Source organism: Vulpes lagopus, chromosome 6, assembly GCF_018345385.1.
Source record: "Vulpes lagopus strain Blue_001 chromosome 6, ASM1834538v1, whole genome shotgun sequence".
NCBI lineage: Eukaryota > Metazoa > Chordata > Mammalia > Carnivora > Canidae > Vulpes > Vulpes lagopus.
In genome coordinates, this window is record NC_054829.1 from 77,134,464 (window position 1) to 77,159,104 (window position 24,641).

Sequence of the window (24,641 nt, forward strand, 5' to 3'; positions counted from 1 at the left end):
GAGCGGGGGCCGGGGCCGGGGCCGGGGCGGGAGCCGCAGCCCGAGCAGCAGCCCGCGTCGGCGGAGAGCACCCGGGCGCAGCCGCAGCCGGAGCCGCAGCCGCAGCCGCAGCCGCAGCCGCAGCCGCAGCCGCGATGGCCGTGGCCGTGGGGAGACCGTCTGTGAGTGCGGGGGCCTCGCCTCCCTGGCCGCGGCTCCTCCGCTGGGGGGTCCGCGCTCCCGGGCGGGTGCGGGCGGGGCCGGGGGCCGGGGGCCGGGGGCCGGGCCGGGGCTCCGGGCGGCGGCGGCGGCTGTGCGTGCGGTGGGCGCGAGTCCGGAGCGGGGGGCCGGGAGGCCGGAGGCTGCGCCGCGGGATGCAGCAGGGTCGCGCCTGGCCGCGCCCGAGTCCGTGGCGGGGAGACGACCCCGGCTCTTTCCCTTTAAAGCCGCTCCCGCCTGCCCGCGCCGCGCACAGCCCCCTCCCGAGCCGGCCGACACGGCGCCGACTGCGCGCTGTCCTCGGTCTCCGGGGCGCGGCTCCCCTGGCGGCTCCCCAGGCGGGAGACCCCGGACCCCCCGGCACCCCCGGCGCGCCCGGCCCTGCCCGGGAAGGGGACGAAAGCCCGACACACACCAAGTTTCCACGGGGCCCCCGGCGTGGGGGGAGACCGGGGCGGCGAGCCGAGGAGGCGGGGACGCGAGGAAGAGGAAGGGAGGGCGGAAGCGCGGGGAGCGCGCAGCGCGGGAAGGACCGAAGAGGGACGCCCCCGCCCCGAGCCCGCCGGCCGGAGGGGTCGCGCCTGCTGGGGCGCGGAGGGCGCGGAGGGCGCGGTGGGGCGCGGGGCGCGGAGGGCGCGGTGGGGCGCGGGGCGCGGAGGGCGCGGGAGGGGCGGGGGCGTCCTCGATTGCGAGCCGAGCCGCGTGGGACGCGCGGAGGCCGCCTCCTACCCCGTTTCTTTGTCGGTGTTCAGAGTCCACCTTCTCACCGCTGGTACTGGGGCGCCTCGAGCGAGGCTCCCCTCTCCCCCACCCCTTTTCCTTTTCTCCCCTCCCGCCCACAGCTGTGTAGCTGCAGGCGGTGGCTTGAGGGGTCTTACGGTCATGCACGGAAGTCGGAGATCCTGGGAGCTCTGAAGCCCCAGGAGTGCGAGGCTGTGCCCCGACGCCCAGTTCTTCCTACGGGTCCACTCCAGGACCCGGCGCCCCTGGCAGCCCAGCCGCCCCTCCCCGCCCAGGGGGTTCGTGGGGACCCTCTGCGTGTTCTCACGCAGGCTGCTGGCCCCGCTGCCGAGGTGTTTCCAGACACGTTCCCCACAGTCACAGTGTGCTGTGGTCGGTCCTATTGAAGTGTAACGGTGGGTCCTTTAGGGGTTTTAGACTCTAATATTTAATGATATACGGTAAAGAGCCCAGGTCTCCTCTGGCACACAGTTGTCTTCTTGGTAATTAGTGGTCCGGGATTGTTGTTCCCGAGGGAATTACACGGTGCATTTTGCTGGTGAGGAAGTTGAGGTCCAGCAAGGTCAAGTTTATCTGAGTAAATTACTCCCACCCCTCTCCCTGTCCCTACGCTATACTTATTTCCAGGGCACAGATTCCAATAACTAACAACCATCTACTTTAGATAATTGGAGAGCATCTAGGAATGCAAATTTGGGGCGAGGGAAGTGTTCAGTAACACCTATTGCTGGTGCATTCTTGAGGCTTGGGGGATGTGGAAGAAATAATTTGTTGCACATTTTCTATGAATTAGTTAGTTCATATATGTCAGTTAAATGGGAACAGTATGTGGATTTAAGATTTAGTTGTGTGGCCATAATCATATCCAACACCAGGTCTGCTAACCAGATGTGAGCTTAATCCCACAGAATTCTTGTGTAAGACCTCTCTTATTCAAATAATAGAGGAGATTTTAAAAAGTGTATGTGTACAGAGGAGGTAACTGCTGTCTCCGCACATTCCCTGTTGGAATTAAGATTAAATTACAGTTTAAAAACAAGACTTTTTTTGGACTGCGTTGTGGAATGGGTCATCAAGAGTTGACTACAGAGTTGAAAAGTCTTTTCATATAGTTCCAAGGAATTGTTGAATTGTTTCACTTTGTTCATTCAGTTCTTGTTTTAAGTGTGGTGCTTTTAGTCATGTCTTCAAAACAACCCTGGTGAATGCAGGATATTTCTCCAAACCCAGCTCCAAGGGATCAACACTAACTACATTCTCCATCCTAGAATTCTCTACCCCTCCTGTGCCTTTATCTATATTCTATGATTTGAACAAATGGAAGGGTATATTGAGAGAAAAGAATCATTCCGAAGTTGATTTATGTATGAATGGAGTTTCCCTAGTTACTCCTTTAGAATTAGACTCTTTTTTTTTTTGGTAAAAAAGGTGTTTAGGAAAACATGAACAGACTCCTTTCCCTACAAACTGCCTCTCCCATCCAGATTGAAAGAAAGTTCAGTTAGAATAATTTGCTCTTAACTTTAGGCATTCTTAACTTGAACATCTTAGTGAGATATCCTAGGTAAATACGAGATTTTACTGCAGAAAATTCCTTATATGTCAGATGGAATATTTTCTGTCTTATGAAGTGGTTACATTCACTTACAAACGTTTAAACCTTAAGGCTGAATTCAGATGTTTCTAAAGCAGATTTGTCGGCTGGAAAACATAAAGGCTTCAGGTTAGTGTGGTACTGTTTATTTCTGTTCTAATCTCGACCCCTAGATTCTCCATTTTCTCGTGGATGGTCTTGGTCAGAGAAGATCCTGAAGTATATCTGCTGTTCCCAGAATATAACTAATGATTAGCAAGAGTGTTCTCCCCTAGGGATGTGTCCACATTTTGGATGAGTTAGTATTTTTGCATCCAAATCCCAGGACAGCTATTATCTTTATTTTAAACAGAGCATGGTAATTTACTGTACCTGGGAATGAGGCTTTCTGTAGCTGATCCACTCTCTTAAGGTGTGATGTTCAAGTTACAGAGTCTACGAGGTGAAAGGAACTTTTAGAGGTTATTCAGTTCAGCCTTCTTCCCAATGCAGAAGTATTTCCTACTTTATCCGTAAGAAGGTATGTGTTTAAACTTTTCTGGTGGTGGAGAGTTTCTATGATATCCTTCAAGAGACATGTTTAATTGTTCTTTTTTCTGTTGAGCCAAAAGAAATGGAAAACCAAGTTCATGCATTCACTCATTTAAAACCATTAATTGAGTACCTCCTATATGCCAGGTACTGTTCTAGGAGCCAAGGTTATAGCAGTGGACAAGACAGAAATTTTCTTTTTTCACCTGGAGCTTTTATTTTCTGAGAGATTTAGTGTCCATGTGTATAAAAGTGATGAACTTCAGTGGAGTATGTAAGCCATTTAGGAAGAAAGGGAATTACATGCCTCTTGCTGAGTCAACAATTATAATGCAGATAAAGATCTTGCTTGGGAATCATTAGAGAAGTTCATGAAGATATGGTCTGTTTTCACCAGGAAGAGGCTGGGGACTGACAATGAAATGTTATTTTCTCCTGTTGTAAGTTTGCCAATTACATCTTGAGGTTGTAGCCTTCCATGTGGAGGGCTCTGGTTCTTTTGTACCTGGAGAAAAATTAATGGAGCTGAGAAAGGTCCTGGGGGTGGCTATCTAAAGGATAAAGGTGCTGTCGTGGGGGGAGGTTTTTATTTTTTATTTTTTTATTTTTTAAAAAAGTTTTTTTTTTTTTTACTCATGAGAGGCACACAGAGAGAGGCAGAGATGTAGGCAGAGGGAGAAATAGAAATGGGCTCCATGCAGGGAGCCCGATGTGGGACTCCATCTCGGGACTGCGGGATCAAGCCCTGAGCCAAAGGCAGGTGCTCAACCTCTGAGCCACCCAGACCTCCCTGGGGGGAGGTTTTTAAAAACTAAAGCTCTTTATTCAGTGGTAAAAATGATACATATTGAGACTCTAAAAGCAATTATTAAGCAACGAAGGAAGTGTTTGAGGTGATCTTTCCTTAAATCTTTTGAAAGCTGTAGGGTTTTTTTAATCTTTTAAAATATCTTTTAAAATGATGTGTTTACATCACAGTGAAAAACAGACCCACAGAACTGATTAAAAGAACAAAACTACCCATATCCCACCATCTTGATATAAGAGCTCATAGATTGTTAGTGTATTTTCATCGATTACGAGAGATTTGCATAGGTAAGCATAACTCATCTCGTATAAGCTGCAACTTAGAAACCAAACTGTGTGCCCAGTAGACACTGTCTTTTTGGACACTCATATAATAGAGGAAACAGATGCTCGGTGCTTTTAAAGGGGCTACCCTGTGTCTAGACAAAGGAATGAATGATTTGGATGTCCTACTTTGATTGATTGCCAGAAGATCTAGTGTGTATGTCCACTGATGATGCCACAGCTGATAATGATCTTTGGGTTTAGACTCCCTGTGGGGCAGGCTACAATCAGAGCTTTCTGTGCCACTAGTTTCTCTTTATAGGACCTTAAACTTGATTGGGGGTGGGGTGTATAGGGGCAATTGTTGGATTTTATGATTTATTGAAAACTCTTTGATAGTGCTAGTTAGACCTGTCTCAACTGGGGTCAGTGAAGCAGAACCATTATTTAGACAAAGACCCAGAAGATCTAAAGCTTCTACTCTGTTCCCCCAAGGAGACCTACTTTACAATATAATTGATACCCCCTTTGTTGTTGTTGCTGTTTTTAAAATCCAGATTGACAGAAAACTCCCTTCGAACTAAACAGTAACACCCCTGACCCACTCAGGCCTGCTGGTAGCCCATCAATGCAACCACTGTAAAACTTAAAAACAATACTGGGGCCAAGGTGCTAGAGACAGGCTTCTAAAAAGAATTTGCTGGGTGATAAATCAAATTTGCATCATTGCAGGCCTGGTCCGAGATAGAAATCCAGAGTCTCTTCTTTCATATGACTGGAATCCAGGCATTAGAACCATCTTTTTTTTAGGATCTATGTCAGTGAGTGTGAGTGCCTTACTCCAGTCAAAGGGTTCAGGAAGTTTACCTGGTGGATGCATTCTCTCCACCTGTTGAACCGTGACTGTATGGGATGGTGATGTGTTGATGGAGGGGGCAGGCTGAGGTGAAGAGGCTGGAAAGGCTTCATGCTCCAAAAAGATTATCTTTGGTACCCAACAAGAAGCAGCTTTGGTCATACCTCCCTCCTTTTTTTTCTTTCTTTTTTTTTTATTTTAAAAATTGTTATAAAAATATACATAACATAAAATATAAGCCTCTGAGAAGAGAAGAGCAGAGTGTGGGAGCTGGAGGCTGGAGAAGCAAAGCTGAGATGTTCCCAATTAAGGGCCTTGCGCAGAAGCTGGACCCTAAGGAGATGAAAGGAAAGGTGTATGAGGATGTGATCTCCACCATATGAACTTTCTTGTTTATGTGGCCCTGCTGTGAGTCACACCTTTTATCCTAAAGAAATTAGGATATAAAGAAGGGCATCACTTGTGAATGCATGATATGAAGAACCCAGTTACAATTTCTACTATCTGCAAATGAATGGGCCCAGAAAGATGTAGGGGATTCTTTGATTGGATGTAAAAATTCTACTTGTTCAGAACAAATTTGGCTCTGGTAACTGACCTTCTTAGCTAAAATTTAAAACTACTTGTGAAGTAAAGACATTTTGTAGTGATAGTACACCCATATGTCTGTGATGTTCAGCCTCTGGGAATGTTGATATAATTGTAAGTAATGTCAAACTCCATTTTCTAGCACGTATTAATTACAAAGGAATTATGTCTGCAAAACCCAATAAAGTTATACCTGTTTTGATAATTAAGTAACATTACTTTGGGATGAATTTATGATTTTCCTCATAATTTATTCTTATAGAAGTAGAATCACAATAGTACAGATAGCTTAGAAATTGAAAAACAAAACAACCCTCAGCAACCTAAACACATCAGTAATTATGGTTAGCTTCCTAATCTATCTGCTTCATCAGATATTTTTTCCATCCTTTTCTCTTAGCAGATATTGAAGTTATGATGTTGAGTATTTGAGATGCCAAATACTGATCTCTGATGCTCTCTTTAGATTTCTCTGAAGGATGAGGAAGCAGTAGGAGGAGTGAGGAAGTGAAAGGATGAGTAAGGAAGGTGAGGTGGAAAAGTGTGCTAAGCCAAGGCGATAGTGTTTGCAAAGCTCTGGATAGGAAATCCAGCTATGACATCAGCACTCAGGGTTGAGTAGGGAAAGTGGACAGATGTGACTCTAGCAGGTGGGGGGAGACCACATCATGCAGTGTATTCTTGACTGGGTGACGGGCACTGAGGTGGGCACTTGATGGGATGAGCACTGGGTGTTATTCTATTTGTTGGCAAATTGAACACCAATAAAAAATAAATTTATAAAATAAAAAGTGCATATTTTCTATGCAGTTTTTTTTTTTTTAAGATTTTGTTTATTTATGTGTTTCACACAGAGAGTGCACAAGCAGGGGAAGCAGCAGGCAGAGGAAGAGGGAGAAGCAGGACCCCAGAATCATGACCTGAGCCAAAGGCAGGCACTTAACCAACTGAGCCACCCAGGTGCCTCTCTACACAGTTTTAAATTTAAAATATTTTATATCCTATCCACTCCTGTTCTCCAACTAAGGATAACTCCAGATTTTTGGAATTGATTGGTAGAAGATTTTGAAAGTATGTAGAGTATGAATTCTTCAGGATTCAGTAGAATAGAGGGAAGATGAGAAAGGATAACTAATTCCTTTTATGACCAAATTGCGCCCTTAAGAATAGAGGAAGTAAGTGAAGACTGAGGAAGCACACAAAGAGGAGGAGGGCTCCAGTGACATCTCTAGCATAGTCGTCTTTATTGAGGCCTTCATTGATGTAGAACTACAGATTCTTGTTTTCTAAAACATTGAAGCAACTGAGTCCTAAAGGGTAGGAATATGGCAGGACTCCTACCTTGGACTGCAAGTGTCAGTCAGTGTTCTCCATAAAGAAAATTAAAAATCCTTTGGATTCTGTGAAAGTAGGAAAAAAGTCTGTTAAAAGCCAAGACCTAACACCTTTTTCATTCTCTTCATCCCTTTGTGTATTGTTTGATGTCAATATAAATTTTGTGAGTCTCATTAAGTGTGCCCATTACGTTTATTCAGACCTGCTGTTGAAAGAAAAAGGCTTAGCTCAAACCCTCTGTGCATAGAAAGTCTGCTCAGCATCTTGATTTTTTTTAATTTTTAAAAGATGAAAGAAATTGAAGACGACACAAAAGGAAAGATATACCATGCTTATGGGTTGGAAGAATTAATATTGTCAAAACATCCACGCTACCCAAAACAATCTATAGATTCAATGCAATCCCTATCAAAATACCAATAGTGTTTTTCACAGAACTAGAATAAATCATCCTAAAAGTCGTATGGAATCACAAAAGACCCCCAAATAGCCAGGACAGTCTTGAGAAAGAACAAAGCTGGGAGTATCACAATCTCACATTTCAAGATATACTGTGAAGATGTGGTAATTAAAACGTTATGGTACTGACACAAAAATAAGCACAGGTTAATGGAACAGGATCAAGAACCAGAAGTAAACCCACATTTATATGGCCAATTAATCTACGACAAAGGAGACCAGAATATACAATGGGGAAAAAGCAGTCTTCTCAATAAATGGTATTGGGAAAACCACAGCTATATGCAAAAGAATGAAATTGGATCACTTTCTTATACAATACACAAAAATAAATTCAAAATGGATTAAGGACTTGAATGAGAGACCTGAAACCGTTAAACTCTTTAAGGAAAACATCTTTTGTACATTGACCCTAGCAGCAGTTTTCTAGATATGGCTCTTGAGGCAAAGGAAATAAAAGCAAAAGTGAACTATTGGGACTACACCAAAATAAAAATCTTTTACGCAGTAAAGGAGACCATCAACAAGACTAAAAGGTAACCTACTGAATGGCAACCTATTGCAAATGAAATAGCCAATAAGGGGTTAATATCCAAATTATATAAAGAACTTACACAACTCCACACCAAAAAAAAAAAAAAAAAAAGACTCAGTTCAAAATGGGCAGAGGACCTGAAAAGATGTTTTTGAAAGAAGACATGTAGATAGGTAACAGACACATAAAAATATGCACAACATCACTAATCATAGGGAAATGCAAATCAAAATCACAGTGAGGTATTACTTTACATCTTTCAAAATGGCTAGTATCAAGACAAGAAATAAGTATTGTCAAGGATGTAGAGAAAAAGGAACTTTCATGCACTGTTGGTAGGAATGTAAATTGGTGTGATCATTGTGGAAAACAGTATGGAAGTTCCTCAAAAAATTAAAAATACTGTATGATCAAGTAGTTTCATTACTGGATATTTACCCAAAGAAAATAAATACAGTAATTCAAAAAGATACATGCACCCTTATGTTTATTGCAGCATTATTTGCAGTAGTCAAGATGTGGAAGCAACCTAGGTATCCATTGATAAATGGATAAAGAATGTGGCATATATATGTACAATGGAGTATTATTCAGCCATAAAAAATGAGATCTTACTATTTTTGACAACAAGGATGGACCTAGAAGGTATTATGCTGAGTGAAATAAGACACCATATGATTTTACTTATATGGAATCTAAAAAAGACAAATAAACAAAAACCTAAACAGTCATAAATACAGAGAACAAATGTGGTTGCCAGAGGGGCAGTGATGGGGGATGGACAAAATAGGTGAAGGAGATGTAAAGGGGCAAATTTCCAGTTACAGAGTGGATAGGTCACAGGGATGAAACTTGAAACAGGGAATATGGCTAATAATATTGTAATGGTGTTGGGTGGTGACGGATGGTAATTATGCTTTTGGTAAGCATAGCTTAATGTATGGAGTCGTTGAATCACTATGTTGTGCACCTGAAACTAATATAGCATTGTAAATCAACTATAATTCAGTTTAAAAAACCAAAAACCTTTGTGCACTGAAAGCCTTCTTGGTATCTTGATTTTTAAATTTCTATTTAAACTGTCAAGATATTCATCTCACTTTATACTTAAAATTCCCAAGAAGTGACATAGACAAGAAAACTGAGGAAAAGGGAGCTGACTAATGTGGTACGGCCAATTACTGGGAGGCCTAGGTTTTAGAGCTAAGGTCTTATACCTTATATACCATATATACAGACCTACCATTTGTGTCTGTCTTTTAGACTAGGTTTTGCTTAGGTAACATATTGGTCCCATATTTTGGTAGCTTACACAGCAAAGGTTTGTTTCTTACCCATAGTCTTTGTTCCATCCTTTGAGATCTCCATGCTGTGATGACTCCAGGACCCAGGTAGGTCTGGACTTTGCTAGTTTGGTGGCAGAGGAAAAAGATACTGAACCCTGAAGCATCAAGTTCTTAGATGGATCACTTTGGTACAAACTTAATTGGCCAAAGTAAATTGGTCATTCCTAAACTTCAACAAGATGAGGTGGATAATCCTTCTGCAAAGAGTGGCTGTGCCAGTCACTTGACCAGGCTTGAGGGCCATGGGATGGGGAAGTAAATCCTCTTCTAGAGAGAGCAGGAAACATTTTAAATAATAAGACTTCACCAAACCGTACTAGTTAGGGTATCTACTATAGAGGCAAGGGTCTTTATTATTATTTTTTAAATTGTTCCCAATCCATATGATTTTTCTCACTCCCTTTGTCCCTTACTCTGATTCCAGTTGGACATAGTAGAATGATAAGTGTGTGTGTTAAGCAGCCAGGATGAATTGAAGGCAGAGGATGTGATTATTCCTATTGTTCACTCACAGTGAGCTTCCAGTAGCATCCTCACTAAGTAAGGGATGGGTGATGACCTTCTGAAAGACCTCTGTGTTTTTCTCTGGTGGCCCCAGCTCTGGGATTGTTTTGGGAAATGGTTTTGAGGCCAATAGGACTTCCAGCTGCTTGACAGAATTATTTCTCTTGGGATGCTTCCAAATCTGTCCTTTCCCGGCCCATCTGCCCCTAAATGCAGATGCATCAGATGGCACCTTTCTTTTCCTTGTTGTTTTCTCTCACTGAGAGGCAGTAGTACTATATCCCATTTTGGTTAAGAACATAGGCTCTGGAGCCAGACTGCTTGGGTTCTAGGGTATCAGCTCTGCCATTTAACCACCTTTGCAAGTTAGTTACCTTGTGCACCTCACATTCATCAGCTGTAAGACAATAATAGTACCTTCCTCAAAGATTTATAAGATTAAATAAGTTAAGATCCACAAAGTGCTTGCAGTGATACATGAAACATTCATCCTCAATAAAAAAGAAATTAATATGGAAATAATAGTGTCTTTATACCAAAGACTGAGTTCCAAGCAGAACTGCCAACCCACTCCACCCCAGCAGGGAGTGAGCATTTGTCCCGTCTCTCACCCACCTGAAACGCAGTGTTCCCTTTTTCTAATCAGAGCATACTTTGGAGGCACAGATCCAATAGACCCTCCCCCTTGAAGCCTCAACTCGCCAGTCCGTTTTTGGTTATTTTTCTTTTTCTGAATTCCTGCGGCATTGATTCCCTGCAGCACCCATCTATCGCCCTAATAGTGTTCTGGAGTCTCTGCACCACCGCCACTTTCTTTAAGTTCCTATTTAAATAAGAATGATCAAGTGTAGTAGGGAATATTAAAAAAAAAATCTCGGGGATCCCTGGGTGGCACAGCGGTTTGGCGCCTGCCTTTGGCCCAGGGCGCGATCCTGGAGACCCGGGATCGAATCCCACGTCGGGCTCCCGGTGCATGGAGCCTGCTTCTCCCTCTGCCTGTGTCTCTGCCTCTCTCTCTCTGTGACTATTATAAATAAATAAAAATTAAAAAAAAAAATCTCATTTCCACAAGCATTTGTTCTGCTAGCCTCAACTATATTCATGAATTCTTAGCCTGTATTACCAGATATAAGGGAAGAGACTGTGAGGTACACTCCTCATTAATAAACATGTGGCTGAGTGAAAACTAATCCTTTGGGGAAGAGTTGTGCCAGTCCACTTCATCTCAGTCCACCTTTTTTTAAAGATTTTATTTATTCATGAGAGACACAGAGAGAGAGGCAGAAACACAGGCAGAGGGAGAAGCAGGCTCCATGCAGGGAACCTGATGTGGGACTCCATCCCGGGACTCTGGGATCATGCTCTGAGCTGAAGGCAGACACCCAACCGCTGAGCCCCCCAGGCATCCCCTCAGTTCACCTTTTGATTCAAACTGTTGCTATGTGAATTTTAGGCACGTGTAGACCTCGTAGCTTTCTGTTTCTCTGCTGTAGCCACCTGGGCTCTGTCTAGTTATTTTGACCTGTGTGCACATCTGGATGTCCAAGGGCATTTCCATCCCATGGGCCAACACTTCCCTGATGGAGGATGGAAGCTGGTGGACAAATACTTCTCCCTTTTGTAACTAACTTGGACAACTGACAGGCCCAATATATATGGCTCCTCAGAGGGTCCAATATGGTCCCCAGCCCCAGTCCTCACGGGTGATTAGCTCCATGTATATACATTTAGGATGGCTGTGCCTCTCTCTGTTCTATCCTCCTCAGTCCCAACTCCTCTTTTGGATCACTTCCTCAAAGAGCTGCATGTATGCGAGCCCTTGTCGGAGATCCCTGCATTTTGATGAAAACACCTTGTTTCCTGGTTCAAGGCTCTTTTACCTTATGTAAATGAGGGAATGTGAGTGTCACTTTGTAACATACCAAATTACTCTGGACTTAAAAAAATATATGCTGAGAACAAACTGATCTTTCTTTAATCAGAGTCTTATTTATCGGAGGGAAGACTTCAGACTGTTGTCAGAAGCTAGGTTCAGAAAAGAGAAAAACTGGATACATCATCTAATCTTTTCTGTGATTTTCATTTCCGCTTCCTTGGAGTGGAACCCACACTGTCTCAGGATAGAAGTGCTTGTCTCTGAGTGTATAGCGCCTACTTTGTTGTGTACTTTGTTCGGTAACTTCTTTACCCATTTCAAGTCAATTACATATCTTATAATCTAGAAACTAGGTACAGAGTATATAGGGGAAATACGTTTTTGATATATGAATTGTAAACTTGGGCCAAGGCTTAAAACTATTTTTGAAAAAGAGAAATTTTGTGGCTTACACTGCATTGATTGGAACAAATGAGGTAAAAATTTTTGAAGCAACTTTTAGTGAGGTAATAATGTTGAGCAATTAAAGGACCCAGGTAAACTTTTAAGTATCTGCCTGAGAATTCTTCAGCTCATCCGAGTTGTTCAAATCATCTCTTCACTTTGAGCCTATCCCAGAAGCATTTCTTTCTTTTTTTCTTTTTTTTTTTTCTAGAGATTTTATTTATTCATGAGAGACAGAGACAAAGAGAGAGAGAGGCAGAGACACAGGCAGAGGGAGAAGCAGGTTCCATGCAAGGAGCCTGATGTGGGACTCGATCCTGGGACTCCAGGATCAGGCCCTGGGCTGAAGGTGACGCTAAACCCCTGAGCCACCTGGGCTCCCCCCCCCCCCCCCAGAAGCATTTCTGATAATGTAGGAGACATGCTTGGAAACACTACAGGCCAAACAGATTCATTGTTCAGTTTTCCCAAAATTTGTTACCTTTGCTCTCACTCTGAAGTTTGGTTTGACTTTTTGTAGGGGTGTGTAATATAGGACTGTACTTCCACCTGTTGGTATAATGTGATTGTTTATTACATACCTCTTTGTTTGCAAAGCCTTTTCCAGTCTTTTTTTTTTTTTTAATTCCAAAATAAAGGGAGTAGGAGGAGAAAACTTAAACTCAATACCGAAATGTGTGATTTTTCCATTTCTCAAACTAAAGCTGGAATTATTTTTCAGATTTCTTCCCTTCCTTCTTTCCTTCCTTCCTTTTCTTTTCTTGTCTTTAAATATACATTTGAGGGCACCTGGGTGGCTCAGTCCGTTAAACGTCTGCCTTTAGCTCAGGTCATGATCCCAAGGCCCTAGCATTAAGTCTCCTATCTGGCTCCCTGCTCAGCGGAGAGCCTGCTTCTCCCTCTCCCTCTGCCTGGTTTGTGCTCTCTCTTGCTCTTAAATAAATCAATAAAATCTTTAATAAAAAAATACACACATTTGGAATGTTGTTGCTAATTTGTCCATTCTCTTTGCCACCGAACTCATTGCACCCACTGCAGTGATGTCCTAACTGAAGTTGTACAATTCCATACATTTTTCCTGGGGATTAGATTCAGTGGGTAAACACTGATCTTCACAATTTTCTCATGGTTTGATTAGATACTAATCAACCCCTTCAGCTCCTCTTTGATGAATCATGACTCACACTTTCCCAGATAAACAATAATGATCTTAAGGTCAAGTCTTCTATTGATTATACAACCTTCTTTCCAAATGGAAATATCACTGCAATCTGCAGAATAATGCTGTCAGAACTCTCTGAGATCATGGAAATGTTCTATTACTTCAGTGTCCAATATGGTAGCCACCGGCTATATATAGCTATTAAACACTTGAAATGGGACTTGTGCAAGTATAGAATTTGATTTTTTTGTCTTGCTTAATTATAATTAATTTGTGTTTTGAGTTTAAATAGCTACATGTAGCTAGTGGCTACCATGTTGAATAGTGAGCTTTAAGAGTATGGTCTAAAAGTATTTATAATCTGATAATTCTTTTTCGTTTTTTAGAAAACTTTTATTAAGAAAAATTCCAAAAAGAAAAAAAAAGAAAAATTCCAAACATTATACAAAAAGAGAAGGTATAATGAACCCTTCTATCCCATCACGTAGGCCAATCTTAGGTCATCTCTTTCCCTTTCTCTCTGACCTCTTCTTTCCCTACTCCAAATCCCCCAAATTGTTTTGTTTGTTTGTTTGTTTTTCAAGATTTTGTTTTTTAAGTAATCTCTAAACCCAACTTGGAGCTTGAACTTACAACCCTAACATCAAGAGTTGCATGCTCTACCAACTGAGTCAGCCAACCACCCTGTTTGTTTATTTATTTATGCATTTTTAGTAATCTCTGCACCCAACATGGGGCTTGAATTTATAACCCTGAGATCAGGAGTTGCATGCTCTTCCAACTGAGCCAGCCAGGTGCCCCTCAACCCCCAAATTTATTTTGAAGTAAATCCCAGGTACTATCTGATCTCATTTTAAGAGCTAAGCTGATGGGCAGCCCCGGTGGTTTAGGGGTTTAGTGCCGCGTTCCGCCCAGGGCCTGAACCTGGAGACCCGGGATTGAGACCCGCGTCGGGCTCCCTGCATGGAGCCTGCTTCTCCCTCTGCCTTTTTCTGTTTCTCTCTCTCTCTCTCTCTGTCTCTCTGTCTCTAATAAATAAATAAAAAATCTTTAAAGAACTAAGCTGACAACCTGGGGGTTAGGAGGAGCATGGCATCAGGAAGAGGTATTCAGAGATCTCCCTGAAGTGGATTTGTGATTTAAAAAGAAAAAAAGCCTTCAAGTGTATGGATGATAAAAGTTACGGTTTGACAGAGATCGGTAATGAGTATATAGATGAAAAATATTCTATATCTTCTTAGATACGTCATCCCCATCATCATCATCATCATCATCATCATGAAATGCTAAGCATGAGCCCATAGATGGGACAGTTACTGTACCAAGCTTGCTTACATATGCTTTTATTGAACTTTTGAGTTCATGGATATTACTTTTCTAAGGTTTTATTTATTTATTCACGAGAGACACAGAGAGGCAGAAATAAAGGCAGAGGGAGAAGCAGGCTCCTGGTGGGGAGCCCAATGTGGGACTTGATCCCTGGACTCTGGGATCATGCCCTGAGCCAAAAGCAGCCACTCAACCAGTGAGTCACCCAGGTGTCCCTAAACACTGAAACGTTCATATGCAGTATTTATCATTGAGCTTTATTTAATGCCAGCAGGGCTGGTACAGTCATAGGATCTTTAACAGTGGAAAGCAAGCTGAGGGTCATTTTTGGTTTTAGCCCAGTCTCTTCAGAATGCCTAATCCCAGTAGCTTGCTCTGAGCTCCCTTTTAGTGGTCCAGCACTGTCATACCACACTTGCCAGATCAGCTAATTGGCTGAGTTAAAATCTGCAGCACAAAGTCTCTCCTGCCTACTTTTTAAAATGGCAGACTTTTAGGGCCTCTTTTAGAGCAGACATGTTCTTCCTAAGTCTATTTGAGGTATTATAGATATTCTTGTTGGAGAGAAATGTTTTTGTAATTAACATAAAATGTTTTCTTTTGAGAATTTATGCCTGTTACTTGTGTACATTATTGTGGAAAATGTCTGCTTACTTTCTGTGCTTTGTTTATGAAAGAAAGTTACCATGTAGCAAGCACATTTTGGTCATGTAGACACATTGAAGGAAATAATGCTTGTATTGATGATATTTAAAAGTGCATTTTTAGTTCATAACATAAAGCAAGAATTGTTATTCTTTTGTAGTTGATTTAGGAGCTAATAATGATATTCTTCCTTATGATAGACTGCAGTATATGTATATTCTAAATTTGGAACTCTACTTAGGATTTCAGGGTTTAAGGGGAATGAATTTGTGATGGTAAAAGGTTCTTGTGTCATCAGAAATACTCCCAGGCCTTGGCTCAGCTGTTTTATTGATGGAAAAAGATGATATGCTTCAGAATAAGAGCTATTAAGAATTTCAACAACGTTCTGAACAACTGCAAGCCTACTGTTGCAATAGGATGCCATTCCTTTTCCATGGTCAAGTCTCCAATAGAATCTGCCCTTTGTGTTCCTTGGGCTTTTGTTAACCACATTCCTGGGAAGGAGGGAAGAGCAATGTCTCATCTTATCATCTACATTGCAGCTTAGTCCAACTTACTTTTTTTGCATGGTTCCTAGAGATAGTGAATAGTTGGTTAATACCCTGCATGTTAACGTTACTACAACTCAAGGTTTGTGCCATTTTTTGCAAATAATACTCCTGTGAAATGAGCTTTCTTATCTCCACATGACAAATATTTGAATCCACATTAGGGCTATGAACAAGATTTAGGAAAACTTTCTGTTAAATCACATGCATTGTCCTCTTCATGAAGGGTAAAGACAACCTGTTAAGGCTTATAACAGAACTGTCACCTGATTAGGAAAATACAGGACCTATTTTCAGCAAAGAGGGTGAAATATTAGTATGAGTAGCAGGTTTTTTTTTATTAAGTTTATAGATTTTGAAAAACTTCAAATTTAAACTCAGCAATAACACGTCTTGAAAAAGAAAGTAAATTCATGTAATCTAGGCCTCAATTCATGATCACACTTTATTACAGTTAGAAAAATGCAGAACCTGATGTAGCCATCACATTAATAAGAAATAGAAGCTTATCTTATGTATTCTCTTTAAAATAGTTAATGAATGGCTTTTCACAGCTTTCAGTGGCCTTTTTGGTTCTGGATTGCTTTAGTTATGGCATGGTAAAATAGTAAGGTAAAATACCAAAGATGGTAACATAAACCATCTTTGACCAGAGTGAGCTTCATTATTTGGCTCATTTATTGGAGGGGAAAAAAATAATACCAAAAAGACAACTCTCAGATTCTTTGGTTCAACCTTTGTAATTGGGCAAGCATGTGCCCCTTATCTCTGCCTGGCAAATGAGGACCTCAGCAGAACCAGAGTTTTCAGTTTTTCAGGAGAACATGGAATGGACATTTAGAGTTTGAGGTGAAATTTCCCCACCTAAAAATGTTGGCAGTAAAGTGAAATATTTTTAAAATACTGTGTGGGCCACATAAACATGTTCGTGGGCTATAACTGCCAACTTGTAATCTGATTTCCACTGAAAGTAATTTGTTTATTTTTCTTGTATTTGAATAAAGAAACCATTAACTCTTTTTTTTTTTTTTTGGTATGTCTTTTTAAATGCTTTAACATTTGAATAAATAAAGTGCTTTTTGTAGAAAATGTGCTTGTTTTTAAAACAGAAGTGAAGCCATTACTTGAACTCTGAAATGACAGTGTCTAGATTGTTGGAGGGGGGTATCAAAACTTGAAATTTGTTTCCTTAACAGGATATCTCCAAACAGGTTTGCACTGTAGGAGATCTGATTGGGAGAAGCAGGACCTTGTGTGAGTATTGAGGGCCCACAGCAGAGAGAGCAGAAGGCACTCCTGAGTGTATGGTGTCCAGTGCCAATGTCCTCTGCAAAATCATGTGCTATATATAGTGGTTTTTTTTGTTTTTCTTTTTGGTTTAGGTCCAATGACAGTTAATGACTGTTCCTTACAGGCTGTGAAATTATTTATGAGTTTGACAGTAGGATGATGTAAAATACCAGTGGAGATAGGTAGAATACAGTCCGTGACCAAATCCCAATAAATTGTTAGTGCTAGAGCCAGGAGGGACTTCAGAGGTCATCTAATCCAGGGCCTTCCTTTAAGATGAGGAAACTGAAGCCTAAGTTTCAGCTGAGGCTGAAAGTTCCCATTAACTCTTCCCTGCCCAGCCCTCTCCCTTCCTTCGCTCTCTTCTTCCTGCCTATAGGGAAATGTATCTGCCAGGAATTGGAGAGTCTCTCAGAAAAACAAAGAAGTCCGAGAACCTCAGTGGCTCAGTGGTTGAGCATCTGCCTTTGGCTCAGGGTGTGATCCCAGGGTCTTGGAATTGGGTCCCACATCAAGCTTCCTGGAGGGAGCCTGCTTCCACCTCTGCCTGTGTCTGTCTGTCTGTCTATCTGTCTGTCTTTCATGAATAAATAAATACAAATCTTAAAAAAAAAAAAAAGATGTTTAGTAAACTGAATATTTAGAAAAGATCTTCCTGGAGCTTGATTTAGCTTGTCTTTGTTTTTTATTGATAAAATTTCTGTTACTTTTTTTTTTTTTTAAGATTTTATTTATTTATTTGAGAGCGAGAGATAGTGAGAGACAGCATGAGCAGGGAGAGAGGAAGAAGCAGGTTCTGTGTGACCAGGGAGCCTGACTAGGGAGCTCGACTTGGGGCTCAATCCCAGGACCCCACAATCATGACTGGAGACAGATGCTTAACTGACTGAGTCACCCAGGCTCCCCCTGTTGCTGTTTTATGAGTTTTGATATGCTTCTTTCCAAAAGCCTACTCTTCCATATTATTTTTTAGAAAGGAAAAAACCAGTTATTTGACAGGAAAATGTAGCAATTTATTATCCTTCTGTAGAGTTTCATTGAACCACGTGAAATAGATGATTTCAGCTATTTCTAAAGTACAAAAATGTTAGTTTCATATGATTTAAGATCGTAGCTTGAGCAAAAGGGTTATGAGTACTGAGGTAGCTTCTTTTGAGTACTGAGAAGCTTCTTTAGCTTCTTTCATTGTTGGCATTTATGTGATCATTGACCATTCAGGCCTTCTCAATTTATCCTGCTCAAACATTGTTATGCTAGAGCATCTTTTTACTAAAACATGTGGAATTGAAAGCTCCATGTGCATACATGGAGCAGTCTTCCTTCCACTGGCTATGTTTGGCTTGAAAAAGCCTTCCTTGCCTTGAAGAAAAGATGACCGCGCTAAAGTCAGATGCTGTATTTGTTTCTGATTTTTCAGGCCAACGGAAGCAAGTTGGAATGGGCATGATTTTCATTCTCAGTCTTGGTCAACAGCACAATAGTTTGATACGCAGTTATATTAATATTAAACCCTGAATTGAGGATCTGTGACTCTTGAAAACATTGCCCTGTTATTGTAATTGAACCCTAATAGTGATTTGGGTGAGGGGTGAGAAGGAGCAAATGAGCCCACAGAAATAAATGTCGTAAACTTTACACCTTCCAGTTTTCTGAATTGAATCCACTGAATGTTGGCTTTGTCAAAACAACTTCTGTAAAAGAAGTATCATTTTAGCATTTTGGAGATTCCGAAAATTAAGTATAAAATAAGAAGCATTTGCGCTTAACTATGATAGGGGAAAATTTATTTGAAGGATGTTATGACCTCTGAATCATATTTGAGACCCCTGACCAAATAAAATAAATCTTTTGATTTTAGGCATCATGGAAATTAATACTAAATATATGCATGCTCATTTTTCTTAAGAAATTAGGAAACAGAAATCCACTCTAAATCCAGTCAATTGGAGAAAGCCAAACTACAAAATTCCTGATTTGTAGAGATTTTAGTGCACCACAGTTGAATAAATAACAACTAAAGAGTCATCACAAACAGCAAGTTGGAAATGTGATTTTTCTGTACTACTTTGAACGAGGGGGGGTTAGTTAGAAATTCACTTTTGACATTTTAAACTCCTTTTGACTATTACTTTAAAATTTGAATGCTTTACTTCAGTTCTTAAAGAACTGTAGAACTAAACTGTAGAACTCAAGGGCCTTTTTATTGAGATAAAAGGTTTTCCAAAGGAAAAAAGTATGAGACAGGCTGAATCTGTTTTCTCCTCTCTTAATTTATTTTGGCAAAAATGCCTTTCCCTACTTCTCTGTTCAGGATGAAGACTCACATTCCCCAGGATGGCATGTATGTCTCTTCATGATTTGATGCCTTTCTTTCCATAATCCGCAGTAGGCACCATACATCCCCTTCTTTCACATTCTACCTTTGCACCTCATGTCAGTGCCTTTCTCCTGGCCTCTTCCCACCTTCTGCAGCTACTCATCCTCAAGTTTTTACAGGCCTCTTTGCTTCCCGCCACCCCTGGGCATAGTTAGGAGAACTATCTTCTTGAATTCCCATTTATCTTAGGCTCTTAGAATAAGCAGTACCTTGTAGAACTATAATAGTGCTCATGCCTTATTCATTTTTGTATTGTACATCCAGCAAAGAACGGTGCCTGGCAAAAGGAGTTCCTCAATAAATGTATAAAAAATAACTGCTGGCCCAAGTTTCTGCATGTGTAGAGGACTTTATCGGTAAAAATAATTGGCATAACATCCTAGAAGGAGATTACAGAACAAAGAATTTAATGATCTGCTAAATTTCCCCAGGAATTCTTAGCATTATTTGATGGTTTACAGAGGGAGCTTTGGAGGGCTGAGAGATGAACACAAATGTAGTGGGGCTGAAGATTTAATTTTCATTTCATCTGTTTCTTGTCTCAGTCCAAGCTTTCTCAGCCTGAGGTTGTTCAGACCATAAGAACTGGAGTTGACAGAGCATAAGATTATTTGCTCCTTTTCATCAGAAAATTGTAGAGTGACCAGGTGAGGCAGCCTCAGGAAATGGTAAAGGTAGTTCACGTTGTAGTTCTCTTTGATGCTGTATTCAGCACCTTCCCTGGGCTTATTTTTCCTAATTATTGAAATTATGTGTGGCAACAACCCCTATGTGTGGAAATTAATGTGCTGCTTTCAGTATTTTCATTACTTAAAATCTTTCAGAGAACTCCGAACATGCTTGGTGAAAATACTATAAATTATAGCATGAGAAGTGGTTTTTCGTAGGTATCCTGTGGAAGTGAGGGTACAGCATTCAGGGCAAGAATAAATATTTAGAATATTTTTAGAAGTTTATGTATGATATGTAGATCTCACATAAACATACTCAGTAGTTAGCAAAATTAACATTAAATTGGTAGAGAAAAACATTTTAAATATTGTCTATTATGAAAATTGCTTAAAATGGGCAAGACTATACCAGGGGCTTTCTATTATATCAGTTGAAACTATAGCAAGCCTGTAATATAGATAGTATCCCTATTTTACAATTAAAGAAAAAGAGACTTAGAAGTAACCTGCCTCAAGTCATTCAGCCCAAAAGTTGCAGAGCTGCAATTTTTTACTCTGGATTGACTTGCAGCCACTGGTTAGAACACTGTTCCATGCTGCTTTATGTTTTTTTTTTAAATTTTTATTTATTATTTATGTATTATAGTCACAGAGAGAGAGAGAGAGAGGCAGAGACACAGGCAGAGGGAGAAGCAGGCTCCATGCACTGGGAGCCCGATGTGGGATTCGATCCCGGGTCTCCAGGATCGCGCCCTGGGCCAAAGGCAGGCACCAAACCGCTGTGCCACCCAGGGATCCCTATGTTTTTTTTGTTTTGTTTTGTTTTTTGTTTTTGCTTTGTGTTTTATATTGATTTCAGAGATACTTTTTTTCAAGCCTGTCACTGAAGATATTGATATTTAAAGATTAAATCTAAAAACGGCACCAGAGACTTCATGCATTCCTGCCTGAGGTGTGTGTTGGTGAAAGGTAACACAAATTATTCTTAAAACTTAAGTCACTTTATGCATTGTTCTAGAACAGAATATTGAAGTTAGTTATTTTAGCTAAATATTCCTTAATTATGATCATTGAAACTTGTCTGCAGGTAGCACAACAGTTGTGACTATACCAAGACTTTTATGACCTTTTTAGAACAGTATAGTATTTGCTTGGGAGAGTGGGGAAAAGAAATCACCTTGACAGGGATGTGACATTGGGGCTATTCAATGATAACAGTGCGCATCTTATCCAGTGATAACAGTTCGCATCTTAAAAGAATATTGGAATAAGCCAGTGAGAGTGTGGGTATGAAATGCCAAGTTGTTTCAGTGCCTCTTTTCTGTCCAGCTTTACATGATCTTTAAAAAATAGGACTTTTAAAATATAGGATGTAAATTACTTTTCTGAAGTCACAATTCTTAAGATGGTCAGTGGCTCTGCAAGATACAGCAAACTTTAGGTGGTTATGATATCTCGCTACCATGATGATGGTGTGGTTGGACATCTTTTAATGTAGTCATTAGCCGTTTGTACTTATTTTACTATCAATAACCTATTCACATCCTTGCTCTCCCTTCATTTCCAACCCCTAGCTGGGCTATTTCTGTCTATCTTGTTGACATTCATCCTTTTATATGTGCAAATAATTTTCTCCCAGTCTGCCATGTGTCTTTACTTTTGTTTTTGGTGTTTTGTACAGAAGTTTTAAGTGTGCCATCTTCTTTTTGGTTTGTATTTTGGGTCTTCAGATTTTTTTTTTTTTAATTTATGATAGTCACACACACAGAGAGAGAGAGAGAGAGGCAGAGACACAGGCAGAGAGAGAAGCAGGCTCCATGCACCGGGAGCCCAACGTGGGATTTGATCCCAGGTCTCCAGAATTGTGCCCTGGGCCAAAGGCAGGCGCTAAACCGCTGCGCCACCCAGGGATCCCATGTATTTTGGATCTTGTTTTAGAAATCTAGTTCACTCTTCACTGAAGTTCATTTAATTATGGTTAACAACTGTTTTTGTCTTTTGCTCAGTGGTTAGAGGGGACAAGAATGTAGCAACTGTTAAGAAACAGAGTCCATTCATCCAGTGTGAGATGTCCTGAAATAATAAATTAGAAACAACTCAAAGAGGAGACAGAAAGAGAAGAACCCAGGACACGAAAAATAACAGAGCTCAAGAATCCAGCCTTTTTTGGAGATGCGGACATTCAGTGCTCTGTGACTTGAAGAAACTTTTATGAGATAATTAACACCTAACTTGTAATTAGCAGTTGAGTACACAGTGAACTAGAGCTAGATGGAGGAACAAGCAGAGGAGCTTGGGTTAGTGATGGGGTCTTTAAGTTAAATGGTTGTTTTTGGCGGGGGTGGGGGGGAGTGGAGAAATCCCCTTTTAACACTCCTTTCAAGTGGGTTATTTGCAGGTTTATAGATTAAAGTTCTCTTAGTAATAATATAATAATATAATAATACTAATAATACTAATATTGGACACTGTCTTCAGGCACTGTGCCTAAGCACTTTATGTGCATTATCTCATTTAGTCAAACTTATATGTATGCTACTTTATAGAAGAAAAACAGGCTCTAGAAGGTTAAATAACTTGCCCAATGTCACACAGCTAGTAAGTAAAATGGTATCAAGATTTAAATTCAAATCTTTCTGAACTCCAAGCCTTCCAAATGTGATTGTTATGCATTTTTTAAAACTAAAAAAGGTTTTGGGAAGATACTATATGATGAGTCCTTGAAGTTGATGATTGTGCCTGTTCTACTTGAAAATTAAGTTCTCTCAAGATCTGTTGTCCTGCCCTTGCATTAGTTGCTCTTACTTGGAGAAGTTTTTGTAGGACTTCACTACTTGAAGTCTTTATTTTTCATTTTATTATTTTTTAAGTAGGCTCCACACCCAGCATGGAGCCCAGGTCAGGGCTTGAACTCATGACCCTGAGATCAAGGCCTGAGCTGAGATCAAGAGTCGGGTGCCTACTTGGGTGGCTTAGCCAGTTAAGTGTCCACTCAGGTCATGATCCCAGGGTCCTGGGATTGAGCCCCAAGTGGGATCCCCTGCTCAGCAAGGAGCCTGCCTCTCCCTCCCCTGCTGCCTCTCCCCTGACTTGTGGTCTCTCTCTTTCCAATGAATGAATGAATGACTTGGGCATTTAACTGAGACATCTAGGCATCCCACTATTTGAAACCTTTGTTTTTATTTTATTTTTTTAAGATTTTATTTATTTGGGGATCCCTGGGTGGCGCAGCGGTTTAGCGCCTGCCTTTGGCCCAGGGCGCGATCCTGGAGACCCGGAATCAAATCCCACGTCGGGCTCCCTGCATGGGGCCTGCTTCTCCCTCTGCCTGTGTCTCTGCCTCTCTCTCTCTCTCTCTGTGACTATCATGAATAAATAAATAAAATCTTAAAAAAAAAGATTTTATTTATTTATTCATGAGAGACACACACACACACACACACAGAGAGAGAGAGAGAGAGAGAGAGAGAGAGAGAGGCAGAGACACAGGCAGAGCGAGAAACAGGCTCCATGCAGGGAGCCTGATGCAGGACTCGATCCTGGGACCCCAGGATCAGGCCCTGGGCCAAAGGCAGGTGCTAAACCACTGAGCCACCCAGGGATCCCTATTTGAAACCTTTAAAAACAAATCAGGGATCCCTGGGTGGCGCAGCGGTTTGGCGCCTGCCTTTGGCCCAGGGCGCGATCCTGGAGACCCGGGATCGAATCCCACATCGGGCTCCCGGTGCATGGAGCCCGCTTCTCCCTCTGCCTGTGTCTCTGCCTCTCTCTCTCTCTGTGACTATCATAAATAAATAAAAAATTAAAAAAAAATAAAAAATAAAAACAAATCAAAGTCCCACTTTTCTACCCTGGCTTTGCTACCTTCTGCCCAAGTGAGGAATGGGCCAGTCTCCTTCTAAGCTGTGGCCTGGCTTTCTGTACCCTTCACTCAGTCAGGTCACAGGCAAGCCTCCATATTGCTGTGGTGCAAGGGGATTGGATGGACTTTGTTGCTGTGGCTTTATGAGATGCATGCATGTGTGTGAGGCAGCCACACAGAGCATGCATGTGGGAAACAGCCCCCTTACTGGTGCTTAGAGCATGGCTATCTTCCCAGGACTTCTCTATCAACAGTTAACTCCCCAACTTGGCATGTATTTTGTCAGACTATCCTAAACCTAACCTTCCCACTTCAGTGGAAATGTGACATGTATCAAGCAAACAGGGCAGAAACCAAAATTTGTTTATATGGAAGAAATGCTGAAGTAAATCACTGAAATAATTAAATAGTGATAAAGCATGTTTAAAAATTCTGGCTTCATTACTTACTTTGGCTCTGAGACTTTGGGCAAGTTTCTTTATATCTCTGTGACTTAATTTCCACATCTGTGAAATGCAGATAATAGTATCTTTCTTACAGGCTTTGAGGATGCATAATACTTTAATGCAAGTAAAGTAGTGTCCAAGATATAAACAACTGTATGAATGTTAGCAAGTTTTATAGGTTTAAAGCAATAAGCCACTACTTCTGGAGTGGGGTCCTTGCACTGTTCCAG

The 24,641-nt window shown here is 41.3% G+C and overlaps 1 protein-coding gene and 1 pseudogene across 3 annotated transcripts in view; both read left to right on the plus strand.

The window, feature by feature from the left end:
* SEPTIN11 (septin 11) overlaps positions 1-24,641 on the plus strand; it is a 92,772-nt gene continuing 68,131 nt past the window's right edge. For all 3 annotated transcript variants that reach the window (XM_041759099.1, XM_041759098.1, XM_041759097.1), the window contains exon 1: positions 1-161. In XM_041759099.1, coding sequence (XP_041615033.1) covers positions 135-161 — 27 coding nt within the window. In that variant the 5' untranslated portion in view covers positions 1-134. The remainder of the gene's footprint in view (positions 162-24,641) is intronic.
* On the plus strand, positions 3,802-6,318 carry LOC121493325 (annotated as a pseudogene).